The sequence below is a fragment of the Corapipo altera genome, unplaced genomic scaffold (genome assembly GCF_003945725.1).
Source record: "Corapipo altera isolate COAL_440 unplaced genomic scaffold, ASM394572v1 45, whole genome shotgun sequence".
NCBI classification, from domain to species: Eukaryota; Metazoa; Chordata; class Aves; order Passeriformes; family Pipridae; genus Corapipo; species Corapipo altera.
In genome coordinates this window covers 15,165,955-15,192,716 of record NW_020884877.1, presented here as the reverse complement: position 1 = coordinate 15,192,716, position 26,762 = coordinate 15,165,955, and the positions used below count along the sequence as shown (strand labels likewise).

At 39.2% G+C, this 26,762-nt stretch overlaps 1 protein-coding gene across 2 annotated transcripts in view; it reads left to right on the top strand.

Moving 5' to 3' along the window:
* The window catches only part of CERS6 (ceramide synthase 6), a 109,747-nt gene that overhangs the window by 67,260 nt on the left and 15,725 nt on the right, over positions 1-26,762 (top strand). For both annotated transcript variants that reach the window (XM_027637304.1, XM_027637302.1), the window contains exons 5-8: positions 9,164-9,214; positions 11,780-11,872; positions 18,588-18,716; positions 22,443-22,549. In XM_027637304.1, the coding sequence (XP_027493105.1) occupies positions 9,164-9,214; positions 11,780-11,872; positions 18,588-18,716; positions 22,443-22,549 (380 nt within the window). The remainder of the gene's footprint in view (positions 1-9,163; positions 9,215-11,779; positions 11,873-18,587; positions 18,717-22,442; positions 22,550-26,762) is intronic.

Sequence of the window (26,762 nt, the reverse complement as noted above, 5' to 3'; positions counted from 1 at the left end):
TCTGTCTCCCTTTGTGGGCTGCGTGCAGTGATGGAACATGTTATATGTCAGTGAAACAAGCCATGGTTAATCCTGCAAAGGAAAGCAGCTCTTTGGGAATTTCGAAAACTCAGCACCAGGAATACAATGAAAGATGGGGTAAACACTTCCCATCAGCACATGTTACGGAAGCCAGTGGCTGGCCAAAATCAGACAGATGCACTCTTCCGACAGAGCAACCACAGATAGGAGCTATAATTACAGAAAGTAGATATGTAATGATGAGTTTAATTATTAACCACTTTCCTGTATGCCTTTGAGTAACCATAGTATCAGAGCACAGAGCACTGGAAACCCTGGAGGTTTATTGAAGCTGCATCCTGTGCTCTAAAATCATGCAACTCTGCAGTGATCTACCAGGGGCTTCACTGCCCTATTTATTTTTTTAATTATTTGCTTCAGGAATTTTTCCTGGTCTCTTAAAGGTATAATTTTATGCAGGTAACCAAGGTGTGGTTTGCCAAGTGTAAACCTCAGTACTCTCCGTTCACAAACTAATTCCAGGCCTACAGTTATGTGTTGTCTTTTTAAATAAAATAAATTCAGAAATATCCTCTTAGATATCATCAATTCTAGGCTAATTGATGTGGTCTGGCTTTGTGATCAAAAATAGAAGGCAGCTGTAAAGCTAATGAGTGTACAGCTGCTTTGCTAAAGTGTTATCTGGAGCGCTCAGCTGAATGTGTCCACTACTTTTTATGCACCCTTCTTACTGTGTGGATAGAGTAAGCCCAAAATACATTGGATAGTGTTGCTGGGAAACCTGTTAACCTCAAATGAATAGGAACTTTAGCCTGGTTCCTGCAATATTTATATAGGCCTTTGACTGCTCTAAACTGTAATAGCACTACTGGCTGCTCAACCTGCTCATGACCAAACATTCCTTGAAAATGTTGCCATTACACATGAAGACAAAAGTTTTTAGAAGTTTTGCTTGCTACAAAAATAGCAGAGGAAATATCAGAGGGAGAAGGTACACAAAAGAGAGCTTGGTAAGGGGACTGGTAAGGGGAGGAGATGCTGCACCCACCAGTTTCTCCAGCTGGAGTGTTCTTCACTTCTGTTCAATGCATTGTTCTAATCAACATTGGGACCCTTCCATATTCTGTAGGATTATCTGTTCCTTTTGCCAGCTTCATTTTCCACGTAATTTGTAAATTGAAATTAAACATTTATCAACACAAGACATAAGCACCAGATATCTGTACATCATATTTTTAAAGAGAAAAGTGGATGTGTGTGGTGCATGGAGCTTATTCTGCCTTCCCAGAGATCATTTTATGTAAATACATCAAAACTCAAATTCATATTTTTTCTAAAAATATTTTTTGCGCACACACGTATTTGCATTTGAAATGTCAAGTGCGTCTTCCAGTGATTGTGGGTTATCTTGACTTTTATGAATTCTACCATATGTTTTATGGTTTCTGATCAGTAAAAGTATGATTTTTTATTATGTTTGGAAATCAGTAGTGCAGATTGCTGACAGCAAAGACTGAGTGCTCTTCATTGCAGAAGCATTTTCCCCCTAAACCCTTGTTTCTGCAGACACAAAGCACTAAGCTCTGGAGAAAAAAAACCCACTCAGTTCTGCAGAAACTTAAAACAGCTTGCTTAGTCACAATATATGAGAAGAGAACCTCAGGAGGTTCATCAACAATGTGTCACAGTCTTCATTTCTGTAGTCAGCTATGCCAAGAAATATGAATGACTGCTTGAATCTGTGAAGGATTTATGAAAATGTTATTTCTGGTGTGAGAAGCTACTGCAACCTAAACCAAATTAATGATCACTGGAAGGAAGAACACACAGAAGTTGATGCAAAAGAGTAGCCACGGATTTTGGTTTTTTTCTGAGTTCTCTTTGTTGCCAGAGTGGTGTTTTGTCAGAACTTAGTGATTTTGTGGATAGAGGGAAGCATACATAATTTTGCTTTGTAGATGACTAAACATGGGTGCTTGCAGAGTGTCAATTTACTCCACAGTTCAACCTGCAGTAAACAATATCAACCAGTGCTGTTGGCATCATTTGCTGCTAAGGTTGTGCCCTCAGTGGCTGCCACATGTGACCAGTGGAGACTGGAAACTGTCTGATGTATATTTTTTAAATCAGTGAAACTTTAGTATGAGAAATTCTTAAGCAGTAGCAAAACAAATACAACAGTGGCAAGGGATGATGTTATCCTGTGCAATTTTTCAGAGGGTAATTAAAAAAACCCAAACACATATTTAGGAAATCAGAGAGTTTCCAAGACATTGTAAATCTGAAGTCGAAAAGCTGGCTTAGAAAATTCTAGTTGTTCCTTTATAAATCTTCTAAAAATCAAGGAAAATGAGGATGTTTCATTTTCTTTCTGCTGGAGAAAAATAAGCTGCAAAATATTGATACTTGTGATAAAGGAAAGGTCACTTTCTGTGACTTGTAAAACTGTGGCTTGTTTTACAACAATTAATACAAAGGAGGTTTTCTGTGGTTAAGTAGAAAAAGAGTGTATTCATTTGTACCTTATATGCAGAAGCAAATGTTTTCATGGATATATATTACCCTTAAAAGTGAAAGGCTGCAGTAGTCTACAGTTATGTTGATCCTCACTGAGCCACATAAGAAGATGGGGAAGGAAGCCTGAGGTCATTGTGGAATTTATATCTAAGAGATTAATTTATTGAAAAATCTCTTGGGTTTACCATAAACGGGCGGAGTCATTTTAACACTAGAACATAGAGCCCCTGGCATTGGAAACTAAAGAAGGATGCTTTTTGTGCTGCCTGGTAATCTGACTTTCTCTCTAAGGTCAGTGGCCATCATGCCATGAGGTTGCAGGTGTTACAGAAAAAAAAAAAGAAAGCAAGCAATTTAATTCACCTCTAAGCAAGTGTTTATTCAACCAAGTGATGTGCAAGAGGAATGCTTATTAATATATTGAAAAAGAAAAAAATTATTGTAATCCCCAGCCATAACTGGGGGAAAAAATGAGTGTTAATTTAATTTAAGCATGTCAAAAATCAAATAATAAAATTTTAAAAAAAAACCAAACCAAACAAACAAAAAAAGGCAAAACAAACCACAACCCAACACCCCAAAATAACAGTTAATTATGAATAATTGTCCATCTGCTGATGTTAGGAAAGGTGCTGTTCACTAAAAGCCTGTAATTTTTCAGTTCCTGGATAATAAAAAAGGTGTGAAGAATGTTAAATGTTTCTGTATTTTGCAGTCAACAGAAAGCTTGTAGTCTCCTCCTTCCCTGCTGTTGCAATTGCACTCTTGGGTAAATAAGCTGTACAGCTCAGAATACAGGGTGGTGCCCGTCCATGTGAGCAGGAGATGGCGTTCAGCCTGCGGTGGGAGAAGGCAGCTGCTGTTGAGGAAAAGACAATGTGTCATGTGTCATATGTGTGTATCAGACAGTGAATGTTTGGTCTAGGGAAAGGAGCGAATTCCACACAGCGTTTGTGGGGCTAATTAATATTAAGAGGAAATCTTCTGGCCTTACTTTGTACCAGTTGCTTCTGTGAAGAGCAGGGACCTGCTCTAGCTTGATGAAAGTAGATGGGAATGCCGTGAGACATCTTTGGCATCTTTGCATGTATCAGCCTAAAATAAATGAGATAGTAGAACTTTGCCAAAAGTATATATTATCTTGACTGTAATTAACAGTGCTAATTTCTGTTCCACTTAATATTGCTTGTAACTGTCAGAGACAAATGATACAAAGCTGTATTCAAACACATTTACCAAGCCAGATAAAATCTTGGCCTTTTGAATTTGCAGAGCAGTGAACATATAGACAGTGAATGCTCAGGATTTCTGTATTGTGCTGGTTTTGTTTTATAGGATCAAAAGTTTTTTAATTTCAAAAGCAAGTTAATTTTTTTTTTTTTTGACTAAGGATGTCTCATTTTGGTTTGAAATGTCTTTTTGAACATAAATCAGCTCTTATGAAATGTGAGGATTGTGTCATGATGTTGCTGGATTTTTACATGCTGGATTCTGATGAAAACAGCAGGAATATTATATTCCTTTATTTGACGGAAAAGTCAGAAGATTTTTCTTACTTATCCAAGAATTTAGGAAGAACCCCTTTGAGGGTTACAACATGCCTGTGAGGTTGGGAATAAATCAGGTATATAACAGCGCTTTGTGATACTCCAAACTGCAGAAGCTGCTCTGGAGATTTTGCTGTCATGAGACTTAGTGATGGGCTTTTGGAAATGTTTCTTCAATATGTTACTTGTTTCAAGTTTATGGACTACAAAAAGAAAAAATGAGTAACAACAACGCTGTATTCTTTATGGGCACATCTCTTACATATCTGTAGGTTCACGCTTTGAAGGACAAACCAACACCAGTGCTTGTGGTCCAACTTGTGTATTGGGATTTCTACTCGTGCTGGGTACAAGGAAAAGTTATTCTGTTGCTGGATGCCACGGTCTGAGGGGGTGTGGGGCCGTGACACAGCACGGACGGGTCCAGAGTCGAGGTAGAGGTGCAAATGGAATACTTCATTGAGGTGTCCAAAGGTTTTATGGGTTCAGGTGGGGAAAGGGCTAGAACATGGGGTGGAGCATGAGACAGACAAACAGGGGAACAAATCGGGGTAGGGACACAGGCAAAGGGGGAGGAACATGGGAGGAACCGAGGAAGGAAAGGGCGAATGGAACTGTCTCCTCTCTGCAGCTTCTTCAGCCTATCAGAGGGGAAAGCAGGGAAACAGGGAAGCGGGCATGCCTGGGCATGCCCGGGAAATACAAATCCTGGGGAAACATACAATGTGTATATTTATAAACACATAAGAACTTTAAAGTCCGTATCATAAAGTCTTTTCAATCGCTGTACATCTTTCTGCACCTCTGAAATCATTCCCATCCTGAATCTTGCTCCTTCACAGCTGGTAACAGCAACTTGCAGTGAAATGAAATGAACTGTGAAAGTAACTTTGGCTGCCCAAAGGAAGTTATTTTGCAAATTTATGAGACCTATGTGTATATATTTATATTTACAGACACAGATGATTCTATAAGAAGTATGTAGAATTCTCTTATATCGGTGAAGTGTCTGCTACACACTGATGGTTGCCTTGCTGGCAGTATGGGAAGGTTCTTGCTCATGACATGTACAACTCTTGTCTGTCTCTCTGAGAGCCTAATCTGTGGCTTTTGTTTGTTTCCTATACTCAGTGGGTTCTACTAGGCACATATGGATGAGAGAGGAGTATTCTTGGTTGTTATTATTATTGCTTTATGATGAACCAAAATTTATCTTTTTACTTTAAGATAGTACTTCTTCAGGTGCACCTATTGCCTCCTTGATAAAATACACACAAAAGTACCTTTCAGGCAAATTCGCTGTCTATGGAGCTGATCACAAATGGAAGGGGTTTTATTGTACCACTTTTTTTTCCCCTTCCATTTACTATCAAAACTGACCTTTCACATACTAGATACTAGCAGCATTTTGAGCAAGAATGGCAGATTTTCATTTCTTTGGGGCTTCTGAAAGCCAGGGGCCAATTAGAAGCTTTCTCTATAGATAAATGGATGAGACAATGGATACAAAACAACCCGAGGCTTCTGACTAAGCATGCAGACATCACAGATCATTTGGGGTTTTTGTGTTTGTTTTTTTTCCAAAATCCTCAGTCATTCCCTTGTCTGAAAAAGGGGATTCTGAAGTAATTTTTTAAATTACTGTATTTAATCACAGGGTTGGAGAGAGGTCTGATGGAACTTTTAACAGATATTTCTGTAAGGAAATTATTAGTGATTTGTTTCTTAATACTGTAAATTACAACAGATTGAACAGCTATTTATCATCCTGCTCTGTCACTGATACTGCACTGATTAGGCACTGCACCAAAGTGTGGTAAAACTTCAGTTTCTATCTGAATTCCTTTATGTTCTGTAAGGCAAGATGTCAGCATTGTAGGGATAGTGCTTTGTGCGTGGCATAATTGGTACTGAAGTTTTTAGTATCCTGTTTCCAGCTTAAGGAGGCCTTTTTCTTATAGAATCTCTGGGTTTCCTCTCTTCTCCAGTCCCCTCAGATTCCTTCCTTCCTCAGAGATTATATACCAAGAATAAGAAATAAAAGGGAAAATTGGGTATTCATGAGGGAATGGAAAAAGTAGCATTCTTTTATGTTCATCAGAAAAGGGTCCTTTTTGAAGCCAAGTCACTGACCTTTTCTTCTTATCCATCATGAGACTCTTCAGGAAGATCTGTGTTCAGCTTCGTGGTGAACTTGCCTGGTGTGACAAAGTTTGCAGACATGTCCCATGAGCACACACGGGGCTCAAGTGAGCCCTGAGAATGTTGGTCTTAAGTTCTTTCTGATTAATCCACCTTTCACTAACGTGTCTAAGTCTCACACTGCAGACCGTGTGAGCTTTTTTAAGATTTTTTCCTTCCTACTGAGGCCTGCACAGAGTATTCCACAGTTGTGAGGTTTACAGAGAGCTAAACAAGATGCTTCTTGATCCAATTAGAACCATGACTAACCAATTATAACCATTATAACATGTAGAAATTAGGTTCAGTCTAGGGCAATGTTCATTGTGGAGGTCAGAGCGGAGGGCTGAGCATAAACCAAGCTCTTTGTCTACCTCTTCCCTAAAACCTTCCAGGACAAGCATAACCAAAGTCCCCTTCTGCTGCAGCTGTTAGAGTCAACTCAGAGATGCCAAGGGGAAGGGAGACTGGGGAGGAAAGAGGGGAAAGAAGGTGATATAGGAGCCCTACCATCTTAACCACTGTTGCCCTCATAGGATCCATTAGGTTTCCAAACAGCTACTCACAAGCATTTTATCTGAGATGGCAGTGGGGCTTTCTGAGCTTTATGTGGCTCAGAAGAGGCATATGTTCTGCAGTGTGTTGGTCTTTGAGGCTTAATGCATACATTATATTATTTGTCAGTTTGTGGTATCCTGTCGGGCTTCGTGGTTATACATTCCTCCAATGAGCTCTATTTTATTTAACAATCGTCATTTTAATTGCACATAGACCTTTGTGTCTGCAACTGCTACAGCAGGCATCTCTATGAAGAAGCCTTAAAATGTCATAATATTTGAAAGAGAAAAATGTGCATTTTTTCCTAGGACCTGTAATTTAGGCAGCAAAATAATTGGGTAGGAAGCATCTCTTATCTCTTGTTGAATCTGATATGAAAGACAGTTACAGCTTTTCAAACCTATGTAAAACTATGAATTATCCTAGAATACTTGTATTGATCTAATTTAGGCAGCTGTCAGACAGAAATATTTTAGACTCTTTATATTGTCGTGCAGAAGAGGGGCTGTGACTGTTTCCACAGACTTTTTTTATTGCATGAAATCTGGGGAACTTACATAGCACGGTAACTACTGTGGAGATTAATTGGGTTGAACTAATTAATTTCTTCCATAACAATTATTTCTAATACAGAGAAGGAGAAGTTTGGATGAACTTTGATCATTCTTACAGCATCCTTTTAGAGGCATATCAGAAACTCTAGGAGTTCTGTTACTTCAATTGTTGGTATACTGCTCACGTTAATGTAGGAATTATTCTTTGCCATTTCACGAGCATTGGGGGTATAGGTGTGCAAATTTCATTTTATCTTTTTTTTCCATTAGAGGACACATTCAAAAATATAGGAAGGGCCTTTACTAATCATATTACATCATGTTAACCAAGAAAATCTTCTATAAGACAAATTGGGCTATAATTCTGCATAGCGTTTGTCCTGTCTTTTATTAAGGTACAAATCCTTTCTGCCTAGTCTGATTCTCAGCCTGGGGCTTTGACATTCTGCCTAGTGTTCATTTTATTGCTCTGACACTCACTGATTGTATTTTGAATGAGTTTGTTATTATGGCTTGCCTGAGCTGAGCTGCTCCACCTGATGGTGAAAACAAGAACATGCCGTCCTTCCTGCAATGAGAATTTATTTGAAAAACTGTAATTAAATTAGGGGAAACATTTCATGCTGTAAGTGTATGTGTGCCTTAATCCAAGAGATCTACTGATGATGTTCTGCCCCCTTTAAACTCGAGTTTCGATCAGTTAAGGTTATGTAAACTAGTTGCTCTAGGATCTCGAATCCACAGTTTTCTTTCAAGTTTCTGATGAGATGCCCTGTAGGTGGTTACTTGTAGTGTAAACAAGTGCTTCTCAAGGTCCAGATGCTGCCAGAACCTGAGGTGCAGCTGTGCTTTGCAAGACATGCATCTCTGAAAGGAGGTGTTCCTGCTCACGCACAAAAAAGGAATTACTTGGTAGCTGTTTATTTGGTCATGTTCTTATTATGCAATGTAGAAATACTTCATGATGAGTATGTTGGGTAGAAGACCTTGCCCATATGGTAGAGCCTGTCTCAGATATATTTAATTGCACAGAAAAGGCGATAAAAACTAAATAACTCTGAAAGAAACAACCTGCTTACAATAAAAGATTTCAAAGGCTTTCTTGTGGTATTGAAAAAGAAATAATCACATAAATCACATGCAAGCAACAAAGAAACAGGAACCATAACGGAGCTTCATCTTCCCAAGTCTTTTAGTTTACCAAGCTTTTTGCAATGCAAGGGTCTGTGGATCCTACAATAAATTTGTCTCTGGCATATTTCATGTTGCTCTAAGATGTGAGAGTATTTTCCATGTGATAGCAAGATCTATCATCTCTGGATGGTCATGTCTTCAGCCAGGAAAGCAAGAGATATGATTTGCTATTTTGTGCTGATGTGGCAAGGGTGAAGGATGGTTCCTGTATAGAAGGATGCTTGTAGGTAACAGCACATGCAAGGAACTTTCCTTAAAATATTTGAGCAGTCTGAGGTCAAAATTTCCCATGCTATTGAGAAGGTAATGTGAGATCTAACCATCTAAGCACAGGCTGATTACATTCAGTCTGCACTCCTGCAAAGCTAAGGTCATGGGGTACCAACAAAAAACAGGCAAGTTGCTCTAATTCATGCTGTGAAACTCTGGGGAATCTCCTTGTTCTATTCAGTTTTCATAGCCTCTAGCAAAACTGAAAATCTGAAGCTGTTCCTGTAGTTATGTCTTTCACTTGTAATAAAAATATACGCTTAACATTGCACAAAATGGTGTGTACAAACCTTTGTTTTGTTTTTTCTTTCTTTCTCTCAGACACCCTGGCTCTGGAATACCAGACAGTGCTGGAATGGGTATCCATATCAGGTAAAAGTTACAGTGCGGCCTAAAAGCAAACATGACACTTCTGCAAAGCTCTGTTTTTAATATGTCAATATGTTAGTGTGAGTGGGCTACTTGGCATTTCAGATCATTGCTAGATATGTCCCATCTTGCTTGAGTTCAAGGTGGGAAAGACGAATATAGTTGTCACACCTGAATTCCACACATTGAATTCCAAAAGCTCCAGAGAAAAGTTGGCAATTTAAGGAGTTTCACCTGTCTAGGGGTTTTTTGGTTCTGTTTTGGTTTTTTTTTTCCTGAAGGTGGTGGAGCAGGAGGGAAAGTCATTTTCAGACTGGAAAGTATGAAGAAGAGTATTGTCTGAAAGACATGTGAATTCCCTGTGACAGTAAACAGCCCTTGACAGACTGAATAGGAGAGCTGTGTTTTGATGCTACTGTTCTTGAAGGTTGTGTACCTGTTGCAAATAGTTCAGTTAGAGATAGTTCAGTAAGAATGACTGGAAATCTTGATCTGAGAAAGGTTGAATGAATTTGGTCATGTAGCCTCAGAAGAAGTAATGACTTAAATTCCACCTGGAGGCTGGAGGGTGAACTGAACAATATTAGGGAAGCAGCAGCAGCAGCAGACATTGAATGGAGGAGGTCTTGAATCTTCATCCCTCAGAAATTTTAGATACGATTGTTTTTTAGATTGATATGGCTGCAGTTACTGGTGCTTTTCAGTCCTGTTCCCTACTATTTTTGTGTTATTATATGCAATAAGAGATTTACTTACAACAAAAGAATATGAATTTTACTGGTCAAAGAACATACATTTACCAGACTTACCAGAAGAACAAAGTCTGGTTCCAACTTTTAGAGTGTAGCAACTAAAATTACTATGCTAGTAGTGTTGAGGGTGCAACAGGAAGCAAATCACCTAATTAAAGTCATTGTGAAAATCATTTTGTCAGAGATAAAATTGTCTACTGGGTGCTAATCAGAATTAAGTACTGCGTTTTCAATTTGTTTTGTTTTGTTGGTTTTTCCTTAACTAGATAAGATTTCTAATCTCTTGTTTGCTACAAATCCTTTGTAAGTTACTCACCAATGCATTGCAAAAATCCAGCTGGACTTTACTGTATTACTGTAGATAGAGACAAATGGATCATTTGGGTCACAACACAGCCGTAAGCACAGGACAGTCCTGTTGAGGTTAAGTCTTGAAGAACCAAAACCTAACATTTGAACTAAATTAAACACACACTATTGATCCAGGAGAGAATCCATGACATCATTAGAATTACCCTACATTATCGTTATGTATGGGTTTAGAAATACTAATGCTATTGTTAATAAAGCAGCTGACAATCTTCTTTTTTACTAGGAATTTTCCTCAGTGAGTTCACTTGCAATAATGAGTATAATAGTTGCAGTTTATTGCTGGCTCTTATTCTCTTTCCCTTTTTTAATTACACCTAATTAAAAGTCTATTGGCAGTCTCGCTAAATCAGAAAAGGATTATATTGACCCAAGAAATGGCTTTAAAAGATTGATATTAAATGTACATATTTTCATAAAGGATAAGCATATTTCTATATTAAAGAAACCCCCACAGAGCATTCATTTGGCACCTAAGAACTGTTTTTCAGTGACTAAGAACTTGTCTGCAAAAGAGAATGTGAATAAAAGAGGCAACTGAAGCACCTCTTGCCAATGGAAACAGCTCAGGCCCTACTTGGGTGCGTAGCTGTTCCAGTGCAAACTGCTCTAGAGATGGTTTATCTAATTCCTCAGACGATGCCCTCAGGAGCTTCTCCTTTGCCAGTGTCCCTCTCTATCACTGAGGTGGAAGATATGACTATCAGGGAGGCACATTTGCATGGAAATTAGAGTAGCTCCTTGGACTGGCTCTCTTAGGCCGGGGGGCCAAACAGCTTATGCCTGCCACCAGTTACCTTCTTTGAAGTTACCCCAAGTTGGTTTTGGTTGTGCATAAGTTCCCATCTCTTGCTATTTATATTTCTTTTACTTTTAAACATCTGTGTAACCATGTTGTATATCAAACAGGATGCCTGGATAAATTTATTCTATTTTCTTCTTTTCAAATGTTAATATGTTCCCAAAAAATGGTAAAATTCTTTAAAAGTAGGCATTTATATTAGAAAGAGCTCTGTTCAAAGCTCACAACATTATCATCATGAACAGATGAGATTATACACTAGCATTACTTTTTTCTAATCTGCTCTAGCATGGTTTTTTTGCTGTGGTTTAAACATTACTGATGTAAAGCAAGATGTTTCAAGTAATCTTTCAAAAGACTTAGGAGTACTCAGAATTTGACTTGTTCTGGGTTCCAAATTGGCAACATCATAATTTTTGGTATTACAGTATTGTCAAGACTAAAACATTAGAGGAGAGAGGGTTGAGGAGCTTTATTTTTCCAGAACCATCAAAGTTTGAAAGAGGCAGCCATTATCGTTTTTCTTACATAGGATGCTTATGTATAATTCAATAATTCCCTGTGATTAAACATGTCTCCTATAGGCCACAGCTGCCTGTAATGTCAGTCAGACTCTATTAACCTTTTCTCGTCTCCATCTTTCAGCCACTGATGCCTGACCTTCATTATTACTACCTAGTTGAATTGTCATTCTACTGGTCCTTAATGTTTTCTCAATTCATTGACGTCAAAAGAAAGGTAAGAACAATCAGACTAAAAACATTGAAAGCTTTAAGTATGTATCATTCTTGAACATTATCTGTATTACTTGTGTATCGAACTGGAAATACAGTTTCTAGTCTCTAGTTCTTGCAGGTATTACTCACTGAGAAAGTGGTGTTGAAGTGTTTGTCTTACTCTGTTCCTTGTTACTATGATGTGGGTTTTTCCTGCACATGCGAAGAAGAACCTGGAACAATCAAATATTGAAGGGCAAATAGCATCAGCTAGAAAAACCTTCTGCTCTTATACAGTGACTTGAATGGAATTGAACATATAGTATCTAGTAGATGTACTGTTTCTTCTAAGAATGAAATGATTAAATATCAATGACAGAGCAAGATTGCCTCATAAATCCATAGTATCACTTGGTTAAGATCTATGAAGGGGTTCAACTTTTTCTACAAAGGGATGGTAAAAACAGGATATATGTAATACTAAAAAGTAATTTTACATTTCATTTTACCATTATGGTTATGAAATTTCAAGTAGCGGAACATTGCTATTAAAGGGCTATTAATGAAAAAAAAATAAAACTCTGGCCAAATAAAAACATTTTTTCCAGAATCATTAGTAGCCCATTCCGTATTCCAAGTTCTCTCTTCCAAGGAGAATCCTAGTCCATAGCAGAACAGGCAGCGCAACAGTAATTCTGTAATAACAGTCCATTGAGATATTCTTGCAGAGGGGTTTGATGTTTCAAAATTACATTTTTTAAAACATTTGGAAGGATTTTATAATATTGTTATGTTCTTCCTTCAGCTGGCATTTAATTAAATGATTGTAGGCTATGCTAGTGGAAAAATCCCTGTTTATTAGAATTTTAGCAGGAGCATAACTCTGAAAAGACTAAATGAGGATCCAGTATGTCTTTAATAAATTTATCTGCTATTTCGAACCACAATGTGCTCCTGAGAGTCTTGTGCCACATCTATGAATATAGAAACACCACCCTCTATCTGGATTTCCAAATTACTGTGGAAGTAAAAATCTCAAGAAAGCATCTAAAAAATTTAAATCCTTATAGGAGGGTAAATTGTAAATAAAACAACCAATATATGATGAATACATGTAAGTCCCTTGTTTGCATAGTCTGTAGATGCTGAACATTCTGTTAAATAATGGCTTTGAAATGAGTGAAACTTCACTGGTTCAAAAACCAGAGATACAGAAAAACAGTGCACAACAGAGCTGTATGATAATGCAGATGAATTTAAATCAAGAGTACTATTGACTAGTATACCTAAGCTGCAGGTGCCAAGTCTATTTCTTAGTTATATATAAATGACTTGTTATCAGGAAGACTTTACAACAACCTGCTGTGGAAATAGAATGGAAGATGAAGGTGGGGAAGTGGGTGGCTAACAGCTGAGTAACACCCCTGCCACAGATTTGCAGTGCTTGAACCTAGAGCACCAGATCCAAGCATGTCCCATGCGTCTGCTGTGTCTGAGAACATGCAGTGTCCAGCAGAGAGCAGGAAAACAGCATCTGCAGTGCAGTGACAGCAAGTCAAAAGCCTTTCATTAGAAGCAACCTGCAGGAGACAGTGGAGGTGCCGTATTTATAAGCAAATAATGCATTAAATCACTGACCAGTTTGGACTGAAGGGACAGTTCTTTTTGTAGTGTAAGCGAAATTGATAACTAGGAAGATTGGATTGTAGAAATGCCCTGATGTCGCACAGTAAAACTGCTCTGTGCCCAGGGGCAAGTGCAAGCTGTCAGGGAAACCCACTGAGCTTAAAAATGTTAGCACTAAAGGCTTGTAGTAGTTGACAGAAAGAGGTACAAGCTTGACAGAGACACCATCCCTTGCAACATCATAATAGTTCTCTTTTAAAGAGAAGATTTAGTTTAAAATAATGTGGAAACCGCCTAATGCACCCAATATGCAATGTGTGAAATGGTGCCCATATGAAATAAGGATCTATTTAACAAGAAGACGCAGGAAATTTGCCAGCTAATATCAGATACTATTGTAATATTTCACAGTGGCTTATACAGAGTAGATTAACAGTTCTCAGCTGGAGAAACCTGTTGATGTTTTCATGTTACAGTGAAAGGATTTCTTTTATCTAAGTCTTGGTTATCATTTTAGGTACTTTAAATTCAGCAGAAGTGTCTGCGTTGTATTCTGGGATGGTCAAAAGTGCCCTGGCAGCTTTGTGCACTGCAGGAATTCAGCCTTTCATGTAGCTGGGTTTCCCTGAAGGAGAGCTGCAGTGGGTCCTCACTGAAAGCACCAGCACTCAGCACTGGCCTAACTCCAGCATTGATCTTTTACTTGCTGTAGCTCAAGAAAAATGTACTTGCTGTTTTCCGTCTCCATTTTATTCTTCTCCAATAGTAAATTGATGACTTCAAAATGACTTCCAGTTGTTTTTCAGACTTTCAAATACCTCTTTATTTAGGTGTTTTAAATTCCACCAGATTATCTTTCATTGCCTAGAGAGGTGTGAGCAAACTAGGCCATTGCACATACCTACTATTGGCATTAAGGCAGCGAACTGAGTAGCTTAACTTTTACAGTTTTATAATGGCATATTGCTTGCTTCATAAATATCTGTTATTTTGTTATAATGATATTCTACCCTTAAAGGTGTTAATTTTCAAAGGCTGCAACCTAGTATGATCTCTGGCCAGCTTCCAATACTCCTGTTTTGTAAAAGACAGGAAAAAAATTAGATCAGGAAACTTGGTTAGTCTCACAAGAACCTGATGAGTTTTAAAAGCAGTGAGGCTTATTTACATGCTTTCTGGTTACCAGAAGTATTGTTTACATAAAAATATTTGACAGGTGCATTTAAAGGGATGTATAAAATTTCTATTGAGTGTTTTAACAGGTTTGTAGAAGATCTAGGAGATCTTTCTGTGTATTCACATCTATTAGTTTCAAACATTTGGCAATTTCTAGAGCTTCTTTTTTATTAAAAAAAAAATTCACTAATTCCCAAAATAAAATAATCTGTAACTGCTAATTTTCTTGAATATTCCATTTTGGTTCCATAAAATTTATGCTATATTTTGCTAAATTTATGCTATATTTTGCTAGATCTCTTTCTTCAAACTCAGTAAAAAATGAGACACATTTCTTTTGGCTCAGTGGAAGCAAATTAGATAGCGTACATTTTACAAACCTTTCCCTTTCCTTGTTGATCTATAATATAAGCCATAAAGACGATGTTTTGCCCTTCAGTGGCACTAATGCTCCATAGCCACTTGGCAGTTTAGTCAGTGAGTGTGACATGTTAAAACAAATGTGGGTGGCAGAAGCCTTGATTCCAGAGGGCTTGTCTACAGTTAAGAGCTGTGGGGTTTCTCTGCTGTCTGCCCTGTGTTCTTCCAACTGATGGTGTCAGGAATAGGTTCGTTCACCTATTCTTAGCCACATATTTTCATGACACAGGCACATGACAGCTTTCAGCAGTTACAACTGGAGGCTACAAATCTGCTGTAAATAAATACAACTTTCACAAACATGCATATGGTTTGAACTACATAAAAAAAGAAATAGCCCATTCCTGTACAGCTGCTCTTCTGCTCTGTATGGGTGAAAGTACTGGAGTAAGCTGGGATCACAAGTACCATTAGTATCTATGTGTTCATATGCAGTTTTGGTCACAAAAGATAATAAGCTCTTAGAGAGCATCCAAAGGAGGGCAAGAAAGATGGTGAAGGGCCTTGAGGAGAAGCTGTATGAGGAGCAGCTGAGGGCACTTGGTCTGTTCAACCTGAAGAAGAGGAGACTGAGGGGACATCTCATTGTATTCTACAACTTTCTTGTGAGGGGAAGAGGAGACATTGATCTCTTCTCTGTGGTGACCAGTGACAGGACCCGAGGGAATGGCCTGAAGTTGTGTTAAGGGAGGTTTAGGTTGGATGTTAGAAAAAGGTTCTTCATCCAGAGGATGGTTGGGCACTGGAACAGGCTCCCCAGGGAAGTGGTCACAGCACCAAGCCTGACAGAGTTCAAGAAGCATTTGGACAACACTCTTGGGCACATGGTGTGACTCTTGGGGGTGGTCCTCTGCAGGGCCAAGGGTTGGGCTCAATGATCCTTGTGGATCCACCCCTTCCAACTCAGCATATTGTGTAATTACTCTTATGTGTAACTAAAATCTAACAGGTAACATCTTCAAAGCATTGTATGAATTAATGACTTTATAATGACTTCAATTAATTAAAGAAATGTCACAAACAGGAAAGAAAGTACTACAGTAATGAAAGCAGTTTTATTTATAATATTGCTACTTTTTTCTAACAGTTTTCAGTAGGTCAATCCAGCATGTCTGTTTCAGAGCTGGCAGAGTCAGGTAACTGTCTCTTTTAAGAAACATTATTAGAGAAGGAGTTCCCTGGACAGCATTTCTGTAGGAAGTGCAGAAGACTGCTGCCCGAGAGCATTAAGATTGCTTAGGAATAATCCACATTGTCAGGAATGCCTTGAAAAATACCCAAGAGGGACTAGAAATCTTGTATTTGTAGAACATGGATGTGTCAGCTATGAAAACAGAGGAGATTTTCTACTTGACTTCTTGCCCTGTTTGGACTACCTATATGCTAACATAATTGCAGTTAGAAGGAAAATTAAGAACAGTGCCATAGTATTTACAGCTAAAGAAGGTAAAGAGCTAGTTTGCAGTATGGCCATAGGGCAATGCTAGTAGCTTACTTCTGATCCCATGGAATAAGGTAGGTGCTTTGCCATTCTTATTATTGTATGGTGAAATGGTCTCCATGTGTGGGTTTGTAGCTACTGAAATGACTAAGATGCCATTCCCTTGCTTTCCCTTAGGACACCCAGAAAGGGAATCAGCCTTTAATTCACTTTTTCTTCAGTCTGCTTGAAGAAAAGTTTCAAAGCAATACCTTGATATGACTGCTGAATGTATTTAATTGTGCTCCATAGTGCTGAGGGCCAAATAACGCGGCTGAGAAATGTTGGGAGTATACTAAACTAGGATACGGTTCCCTCTTTTAGTCTTCTTTTTATTTCTTTTCTCCCTTTCCCCTGCCTTCCATGCCCTCCTGGCCTCCCTCAGCTTTGTGTTTGAGGTACTGGGAGTGCCCATTGATGAGTATGAAATAGGGTCTTGTAGCACCTCATAGCATTAAACATAGAGCAATAGAGGCTGGGAGCAGGTCCTGTCCCTCTTCAGTCGGTGACACTGCTCAAGCTGCACGTTTGTCCGTGGAGTCCAGGTGAACATTGCAGTGAAAACAAGTGCTGGTACTAAGAGGCAGTGGCACTGCATGTCCTTAAAAACAGTGGTGTCTGCTACATGCCTGCTGCATTCCCAAAGAGAGAGGCATGGGGACATGGTGCAGTTACTCTTCCTGGTATTGAAGAGACAGAGCAATCGGGAGCTGTAGCTGCTGCTTTCCCAGAGTTGACTCTGTGTTAGTGGGAGCTCACAACACTTTCCGTAAGGCCCTGCCCAACACATATATCTTCAGTCCCTTTGCAAACCAGGTGTTGCCTCTTTAAAGGGTCTCAGTTTCAGTTTCTCTGCTGTAGGCCCTGTAGCTGAAGACTACCACAGCTCAGCAGGACTGGCGCATGAAAGCTATCAGAAAGACAAATCCACCTCCCTGGGCAGGCAGGCTGCCTACAGGAGCTGCTCCTTTTGACTGCCTGGATGTCTCTCCCTTCAGACAGCTCTGTATGAGAGCCACTAGATCCGCCAGGAGCTGTGGTACTAACATTGCACCTGGCGCATGGAAAAACTCCCCAGTTAAATGTTGTCTGTGATCTTTCCTTAAGGGTTTTGATATCACTTTTTCAAAGCCGTGCAGGTAGTTCAGCAAATACCAGCAAGACTTCTTTTTGACTGACTTAGTGCCTTGCAGAGAAGAGTTGCATCTCTGCAGGTCCTATTCTCTCATTAATCAGTCTGGAAGTCTAGTCCAGGCAGGTAGATCATTGCCTCTGCTTTGTCTGCCCCTTGGCATGTATCTGGGAATGTGATGTTACAGAAGCTTCACTGCTCCCTGATTTTTCAATAGTAATAGTTACTTTCTGGCCAAATAACTGAGAGTTACTGACCTGGAGACCAGTTAGCCTGTATCGTTTGGGAGGCAGTGGATTAGAACTGAGTAGGAGGAGCTGCACCAGCTCATTTGAAGGCTTTTCTGACCCTGTTACAGTGTGAAGACAAAGCACCTTCATTAAAAACAAATAAAAACCTGGATCTGGAATTCTTGGCTCAGTGAAAGCTCTCAGTTGTGCTTGGCAGGTGCCTGTTGTCCTAGTGCAGCGGAAATGTATTTCTTGTTTCTTTGTAGCTGCTTTATCCCTTGTGAATAGTGCATTATTTTGCACTTGGTTATGCATATTTTTATATGCATACGTTACTCAATGCATAAAATATATGGTGTAATTTGATTTGTATGTACATATGTCTTTTCAAAGTAACTTCAGTCACAAATGTTTATTAGGTTAAATTACTGTAAACTGAGAAGTGTAGATATTGCCTAGTTTTCAATAATATTTTGCATTTTGTTAATACAATGGTTATTTTATTCAGTCTAAATGAAATACATAGCACTTATGTAGTAGGATCTTTATATAACTTAACCATAATGCTGGGTGTAAGAAACATCCATCCATTTTTGTATATGAGTACTGAATATAACTGTTTGCTTCATTGTTTTTTGGTTTTTGTTTCTTTTCTTTACTTTTGCTGCTCTAGGATTTTGGCATCATGTGTACACATCACATTTTAGCAGTCACCCTGATTTCCTTCTCATATATAACCAATCTGACACGAGTGGGAACTTTGATCTTTTGTCTCCATGATGCGTCTGATATTGTTCTAGAGGTGAGATAATACGTATGTCATCCTGTCAGTAGGTAGAATCTTTTTGCTATGCAAAACAAGTATTTCCTAAGCCAGGAGTCCAGTTCAAGATGGTAATGGTGATTAATATAGTGTATTTGCTTAAATGTATTACCCTTGTAGCAATGCATGTTTCTGACTTAAGGCTGATTTATCCCTTGATAAGTTGCTTGTCCACAGAAGAGAGTGGTAATGCATTGTATGCCAGGGAGGGTTACACACAGATTTTAATTACAACATGGTAAAATCAAAAGCTCAAAATTGCAAAATCTGGAAAGTGGTAACAGTGGGATAGAAGCTCCTGGTTCTTGACCACTCTGACATGGGGTGAGGAGCAATAACCCTGTCTGCAAAAGAATCAAGGTGTCACAGTGTGTTTCTGCTGTGCTTTGCTGGACAGAGTGTGTTGGATAATTTGGTGGCTATTTGGGCATGGGCAGTGAGCTGACCTCCGATTTTCCAGGTTCTCGTGCCTCTGGATCCCAATGCCACAATTAAGCATTTGGATTTGGAGAAAAAGGGATGATTGAAATTCTTTTAAGTCAAAATGGTCTGTAACTTCCATAGCGGCAATTTAGAGATGATGTCATCTTTACCTGCATCAGTTATTAAACAGCTCTGGGTGATGCTGGAGTTGGGCTGTCTGTGAACTCTGCATCAGGATCAAACCAAAGTTAATGACTGTTTTGTCTGAAATTATTTTTTATTAAAGTATCTGCAAGGATCCTATCATGTGAGAATATAGTCTCACTGTGTGAGTCACCTATTGCAAAATCAAAATCCTGCCATTCTGATTCAGTAGTAAATCCCAGCTGTAAATCTGATTTTATTTTTTAATCTTCTTTTAATCTAGAAGGCACATGACTGCCTGAGATAGAAAGCAAAAGAGAATGTGGATTTCTCCTGATAGAAATAATTGCATCTTTACAAGTTTATTTTTCTATTTTAGCAATGTATATAGCTAGCTGTGGCTTCACCTAAACTTTCTTCATTCCTCTTTTCTCACCACCAGAAGGACTTACTTGAAGATGTTCATTCCAGATCAGACCAGTGTCTGTGAAATATAAAAACAGTGGAGAGCAGCCAGAATAGGCTAGCTAAAACCTTACCTTGAATACAGTGAGATACATATTTTCACTCAATTCCTTTGTTTATTCAAAGAGGAATTGCTGGTATTCTCATGTGATTTGCAAACATTCATCAAATACCCTTCCTCATGAGGCACATACTTCAGTGGTCTTTCTGGTCAATTCTTTCTGGTCCATTCTTTCAGTCTGTTATGACTGGAAGTTCTGCTAGGGCAGTGGGGCACAGCCCTGCTGCCATATGAGAGGAGATGGACTCTTACACACTGCTGATGGTACTGAGAGGAATATCAGTGCAGAGGAAAAAAAAATATCAAACTGCAAAAGAAGTTGGTTAAATATCCTTCCATGATAGGTCAGTTGTATACGTGACCTGTTCTACCTATTACATATTTGTAAAAATGAAAAGCTATTTCTGGAGGCCACTAGAAATTCCACCTACCATTTCATAATGAAACATGTCCAATGGAAAGCTGGAATGCAATATTTTTACTATTGTCATTGCAGAAAGTAATGTGAATTGGTGGGAATCGTGGAGGTGAGTTTTTTTCCCACAGGTGTTAAGGCATTTGTAAGTATGGAAGAATCATAATAGGATTTTCAGGAATTACAGCTGGTTTTTTTAGGTCTGAGTGAAAGTTATCTTGGATATTCAAAGCATTCTAGCCATGGCAGGTCATATCAAACATAATTTGCTTGCCTAGGAAGCCATTATGTTAGCATAAACTAAAATCTAGGCCTCTGAGAAGCAACTTTCAGAATCCCAGCTAGTTGTTTATGGGGTCTTCGGTATATTTGCACTGCAGTACAGCTTGTGGGTTGAAACCTCTGTGACCTAACATGTTGAAGCACTTAAAATCCCACCTATTTGGGGACCTTGAGACTTCTTAACTTCTATTAATGGACGTTGACATTTTAATGCTAGTCTATGCGTGTGATAAGTTGCCCATGTGTGTAGTCACAGTTCAACCTGATTCCTTTCTGTCAGGTCCCAACTATCTGCTAACATACTTTTATAAAAGAGCACGGAATGGAAACTTCAGACTAAGGCAAAAGCTGTGCTATAAAATTCCATCCAACAACAACATATTCTTTCCCCTTTTTTCTGTAGTCTTTTTTAATCTATAATTTATAGATTTGTTACTTGAGAACTGATGTTTTTGAGAACTACAAGTTGCTATAGCAATATCAGCTCCATGCACTATGAAAACAGTTTTTTACACTGCTACCATGGAAGTACATGCAGAATTCCTATGTGAACTTTGAATCATCCAAAAGTCAAGGAAGTTAGTAATGCTTCTGTTTTGCATGCTGGCACCGAAATGTTCTCTTTTCCTTAAACCAGTCTGTGAGTAAAAAACTGCTAGGAAACCAGCACCAGGGCTGATTCAGAAGGGTTATGTTTTCTTTGGAGCACTGGAGGCTTTCCTCATGCTTTTTGAGCTTCTTAACTTGGTTTCTGTTAGTGAGGAATATTCTTTATATTCAAGTTTTTAGTGGAAACATTGCAGAAATTGGGTAACATCCGAAAGTGCAGTTTGGTTTTGGTATCCAGATTGTTTGATTCTCTAGTTTGAATTCTGCATTCAGAATAGTATTCTCTATGCATAGTTGTGGTAATTTTGTTCCCTCTTAGTCCTCTGGAAAGTCTACACAAGTATCTTCTCAATATGGGAGCTGAATACGGGTCCCTTCAGAAAGGGCTTTGAAAGGGTTCCCAGTGACTTCAGTGGACACAAAATCAGACTCTTCATGTACTTCATTGTGCAGTGACTCTCTGGATACATTTGACAGAAAGTATGAAGGAAGACTGTCCCTGCCTTGAAACAGATGTTATTTAAAAATAATTAACTGCTTACGCACATGAATACAGTGGAAGCAGCAGAGATGTCTTAAAACAAACTTGCTTGTACGTACCATTTTCTTCAGGGAGAAGAGGCTAAAGAAACTTCAGGGTGAATCTGTGTTTTTAGTAAGGAGTAATAAGCCTGCATTAAGATAAATGAGAGAAGCATATAAAAATAGGCATAAGGCAACAAGTTGGAAAAGTTGGAAAGAGAGGGGAGGAGAGCCTTTGAAAAAGACTTAAAGAGGAGTGGTATAATCTTTGAGGTGGGAACTGTTCTGTATAGGCCAGAAAGGAAGAAGAGATGCTTTAGGAGAAAGTAGGGTATGGGGTGTAGTAGAGGAATTGAGACTGCTGGAAGGTCAGAGAGCATGGGGCAGATGGAAGATAGATGGACTTTGAAAATGCAAGTAGAGCATACTGGTAAGGTGAGAGACAGGTAGGTAAAGAGGCTGGGGACAAGGACAGCATAAACGCAGTGGGGTTCAATAAAAGGTTTAGAAGAGTTTTGTGAATCTGAAATTTAGGATCTCAAAAAGGAAATTGAATGGGGGATAAAGAAATTAGATACTTATTCTGTTTTTATGCAGTCTGGTTTGTTTTTTCTTCAAAGACATTTTCCAACTGCTTAGTAGAGAGGAGTTGCAAGATCACTATGAGGTGGCACAATGAAAATGTTAGTGATTTCATAAAAATTTGATTTCTTCTCTTACAACTTATACATGAGAAAACTCAGTTGTCCTCACAGAAGTAAAAAGACATTTTTTTCTTTTTCAGGCTGCCAAAATGGCAAATTACTGCAAGTGTCAAAAGCTGAGTGACCTTCTGTTCCTTACATTTGCCATTGTCTTCATTGTCAGTAGGCTTGGCATATATCCCTTATGGTGAGTAAGCACATCATTGTCCTCAAATGCTAAGCATCAAACAAGCTTGGCAATAACTATGATGTAATTGAACATGATTCATTGGCATTACTCTGTTTTCCAAAGCACCAAAGAGAGTTTCAGACATAACCAGGTGCTCAAATAGCCTATTTGCTAGAATGCCATTGTGTTTACTGTGTGCTGGACAAGAAACATACAGGGCTTCTGCTGGTTTTAAGGTAGAAGTGAGTTGGAGACAACATAGCTTCAGGTTAGCGGTTGGTCAGCTGTCTTGACAAGAAGTTAGAGGAAAATTAAAATATTAGTCACCAAAAACACTGACCAAAGGGATATTCTCAATAGCTTTCAGTGCACACTTTATGAACGTGTTCAGCTTAAAGAAAATTACAATGAGATAAGCAAAGTCTAGCCTGCTGAAATTGGTGTAAGGATTTTATTGCAATGCAGATTGCAATACTGCAGGCTACTCCTTTTCCACCCTTCATTTGAATTAGGGTTCCTGGGACAGCTGTGTAATACATATATCTGTAAGGTAGTTATACAGGTGTTACTGTAATCTCACCTCTTCCCAGACAAAGATAGCTGCTTGCATGTGCACATACTCTCTCTTCTAGGTACACACACAAGCATGCACACAAATGGAACACAGATGTTTGATTCTTTAGCTAGAGTTTTTAGCATTCAAAAGGCAGCTGGCTAATGAGGAAATACACTGATGTACTTCACTGTAGAAACTCATTCAAGTTTCTCTGTAAACCTGTGCACTATATATGAGGAGGGCTGAGAGAAGGCATTGCTCTTTTCTGGATCCTTCCTTTCTCTTGTAAGAACAGAACTAACACAAATCTCTGTATTCCTTTGTATCTTATGAAAGTAAGAGGTGTCTGTTATTGCATCAGAAAATAACAGTGACAATTTTGTTCTTGGGAAGCACCACAGACGCCAGAAATTTTCCTCTTTGCAGAGTGTGTTTAGAGATTACCACCAAGCTCCTTGCTCAAGCATGCAGAGGATTTATGGATGCTACTTATTCACTGTGAGAGTGGCTGAGGACTGGCACAAGTTGACCAGAGAGATGGTGGAGTCTCCATTCTTGGAAATACTCCAAAGCCATGGTCCTGGACAGCCTACTACAGGTGACCCTGGTTGGGGTCACCAGGGATGATTGGACAGGATGATGTCTAGAGGTCCCTTCCAAACTCAGCAATTCTGTGATTCTGTGAGCTGTCTTATGTGTTTAGCTGTGATTCCAGCATTTAAACCTCACTCTGTATTATTTGAAATGGCAAAGAAAGAACTATTGATTTGAAATTTTTTGTTATTCAAACACAAAATTTACCAAATCACTGCTATGTGCTTACTTTGATGAATAATCAACAAAGAGCAGATTAATCTTTTCCAGAATGATTTTGAAAGAGGTCATTAGAGTCTTCACACATTTAACTAGAAGGAGTTACCCAGTATTTTTTTCTTTTGAGACATCTGAAAATCATCAAGGTCCAGATTTTCCATCCTTTACATTCTTACTATAGTAGTAAAATTTTGAAAGGTCCACAATTTCAACCTAAAGTGTTTTAAATAACACTGTTTATAACTGGAACTGCAGCTCAAAAACTGGAGGTTTATGCTGTCTGGAGTGATTTCTGTGAAGTATTGCAGCCAAGTGTCACACTGTGCAGGAAACCATTGCTAGGACTATGCAAATGATAAATTAAACATTGACATGTCTAGTGGGAATCAGGCATCACAGAACTGAAGTCTGTCTCTAATACACACTTCAAGCTGTCTGACTGGCAGAGTCCCAGAAGAGATTACCAGCACAGCAATAAGTTATCTAGCAAGTGTCAAAACTTGAGCGCTGCTTTACAGCTGTGGTATTTTGTGCTGGTGTTCGGGATGTGCCCATCCATTCCTGTATAAGTTAGTGACAGCAGCACTTCCATGCCACCTTAAATTGAACCTTGTCTGAATCTCCTCTGTAGAAGTTGGCCCAGTGTGCTGAAAGCAGGGTAAAAAGAAGCAAGTAGGTCTGGGGAAGAGGAAAAGGGAAGAGGGCTTCTGTTATTGATGTTGGCTTCCTTGGTACTGAATGTTGGGCTAAGGAGGGCAGTAAGTTACAGCCGTGGGTGAGGTTTGCCAGTGGGGTGGAAAAGATCAGCATCGATTCTTGAAGGCAGTGAAGGCAGAGGGATTGTTTATTTAAGGAGAATGCAGCAGCTGACAGTGCCACAGTGTCACAGTGTCAGAGGGTGAAGTAGTTACACTGCTGATCCTCTGTCTTTCCTCTCCCTTGTCCTAGTTTAACTCCAGCTGCTACAAAGCCCGGTGCAGCTGCTCACTTACTTTCCCCAGTGGGGTGGGGAAGAGAATCAGGAGGGTAAAAGTGAGAGAACTCAAGAGCTGAGATAAAAACAGTTCAACAGGTAAAGCAAAAGTGGTGCACACAAGGAAAGCCAAACATGGCATTCATCCACCACTTCCCATGGGCAGACAGGTGTTCAGCCAGCAGGGCTCCATGTGTAATGGTGACTTCAAAATGCAAACGCCGTTGCTCTAAACGTGCCCTCCTTCCTCTCCCAGTTTTATATGCTGAGCACAACACCATATGGTGTGGGATATCCCTGTTGGGTGCAGCTGTACCAGCTGCGTCCCCTCCCAAGTCCTTGTGCACCCCCAGCCTCCTCACTAGTGGGGCAATGTGAGGAGCAGAAAAGGCCTTGACTCTGTGTAAGCCCTGCTCAGCAATAACGAAAACATCCTGGAATTATCAACCCTGTTTTCAGCACAAATCGAGAACATAGCGCTGTACTAGCTACCGTGAAGAAAACTAAGTCTATCCCAGCCCAATCCAGCACTTCCCTTAATCAATGACAAATACATTTATTTATTTATTTATTTGAAAATGCTCATGGTTCAATGTAGTCGATCTTTGATTTTTAAGACCGTTTTGTTTCCAAACTAAGGCCTTTATGTATGTATTCCTAGTGGTTACCCCTACATACACCCAGAGGCAGTTTCATAGTTCTCAACTGTACTGTAGGCGATGTATGTGGGAGTCAGAGTTAGCAAGGATGAAGCATGGGATTTATGAGCTTGTCTCTCCCAAATCCTTTTTCTCTATGAAACAGCAATTCTAAATCTTCACGCTCATTAGCTTGCATGCCAGCAAAGATGAGTCACTGGAGTGGCCAGGAGCAGGCCAGGAAGCATAGTTTTGCTCTCCTTTGCTGAAAATTCGAAATAGCAAAATTTGGTGCCTGATTAATATTACATAAATATGCAAATTTTTCTATCATGAAAGCTGAGAGGTATAAAATCAATGTGCATGTAATGTAAAAGGAAAACTGTAATTTATAAGAAAACTTCCCCCATGCAGGAAGGTGAACACCCAAGACATTCTTCAAGAGACGTCACTTCCGAGTCGCTGGCATGCTGTTGTGCTCCGGCTCTGCACAAGTGCCATTTAATTTTGCATAAAGGTGCTAATAAAGAATTCAGAATATATCAAGTGCTGTTGTTTGAAGGTTGTTTAACAGCAGGGCTAAGACAAAAGAAACTGGCAATTAGGTATATATTTAGCAGTCTTTCTGCAGGCATCTGGAGTTCATTTCAGCAATAATTCAAAAGCCCCAGGATACTTTCTCCCTCCTGCTGCTGAGTGAATGTAGGAGTAAAGCTGCTATTTTCACTGACAAGACATTTTACTTGTGAAACTCTCCCACTTGCACATAATCACTGTTCTAGCAAATTACAACATAAAACAAAACTCTCCGTGAGTCAGGGGGAACATGATGCCTTCTCAGGTGATAGAGGAATGTAGAGAGAATGAAAGCAATCTCAAACAAAAAAAATAATAGAAATTATGTGGACCCTTGGCTAGTCTAATCAGGCTGGGCAAAGCAGTTACCTCAAGCCTTTTTTTTATTTAAATAAGCATTGCAATTCTTCTTCCCTAGGCCTCCAATGCTTGGTTTTGCTGTAGCTAGATAGAGTCTTTTGTCCATTCACAAAGGAATGGATTGCTTCTTGCTTTATTTTGTTTAGCTTTCAATATCCAGGAAAGGAAACTCCATGGGGTCATTCTATTTATTAATCATTTTTTGAGTTGTGGAGAAGACTAACAGGCATCTTCCATCCCAGGAGATGTGAGTGAAGGTGATGCACTACATTTTCCAGTCTTCCTTTGCTCAGTGCTGACTCCAGAGTTCTTGTT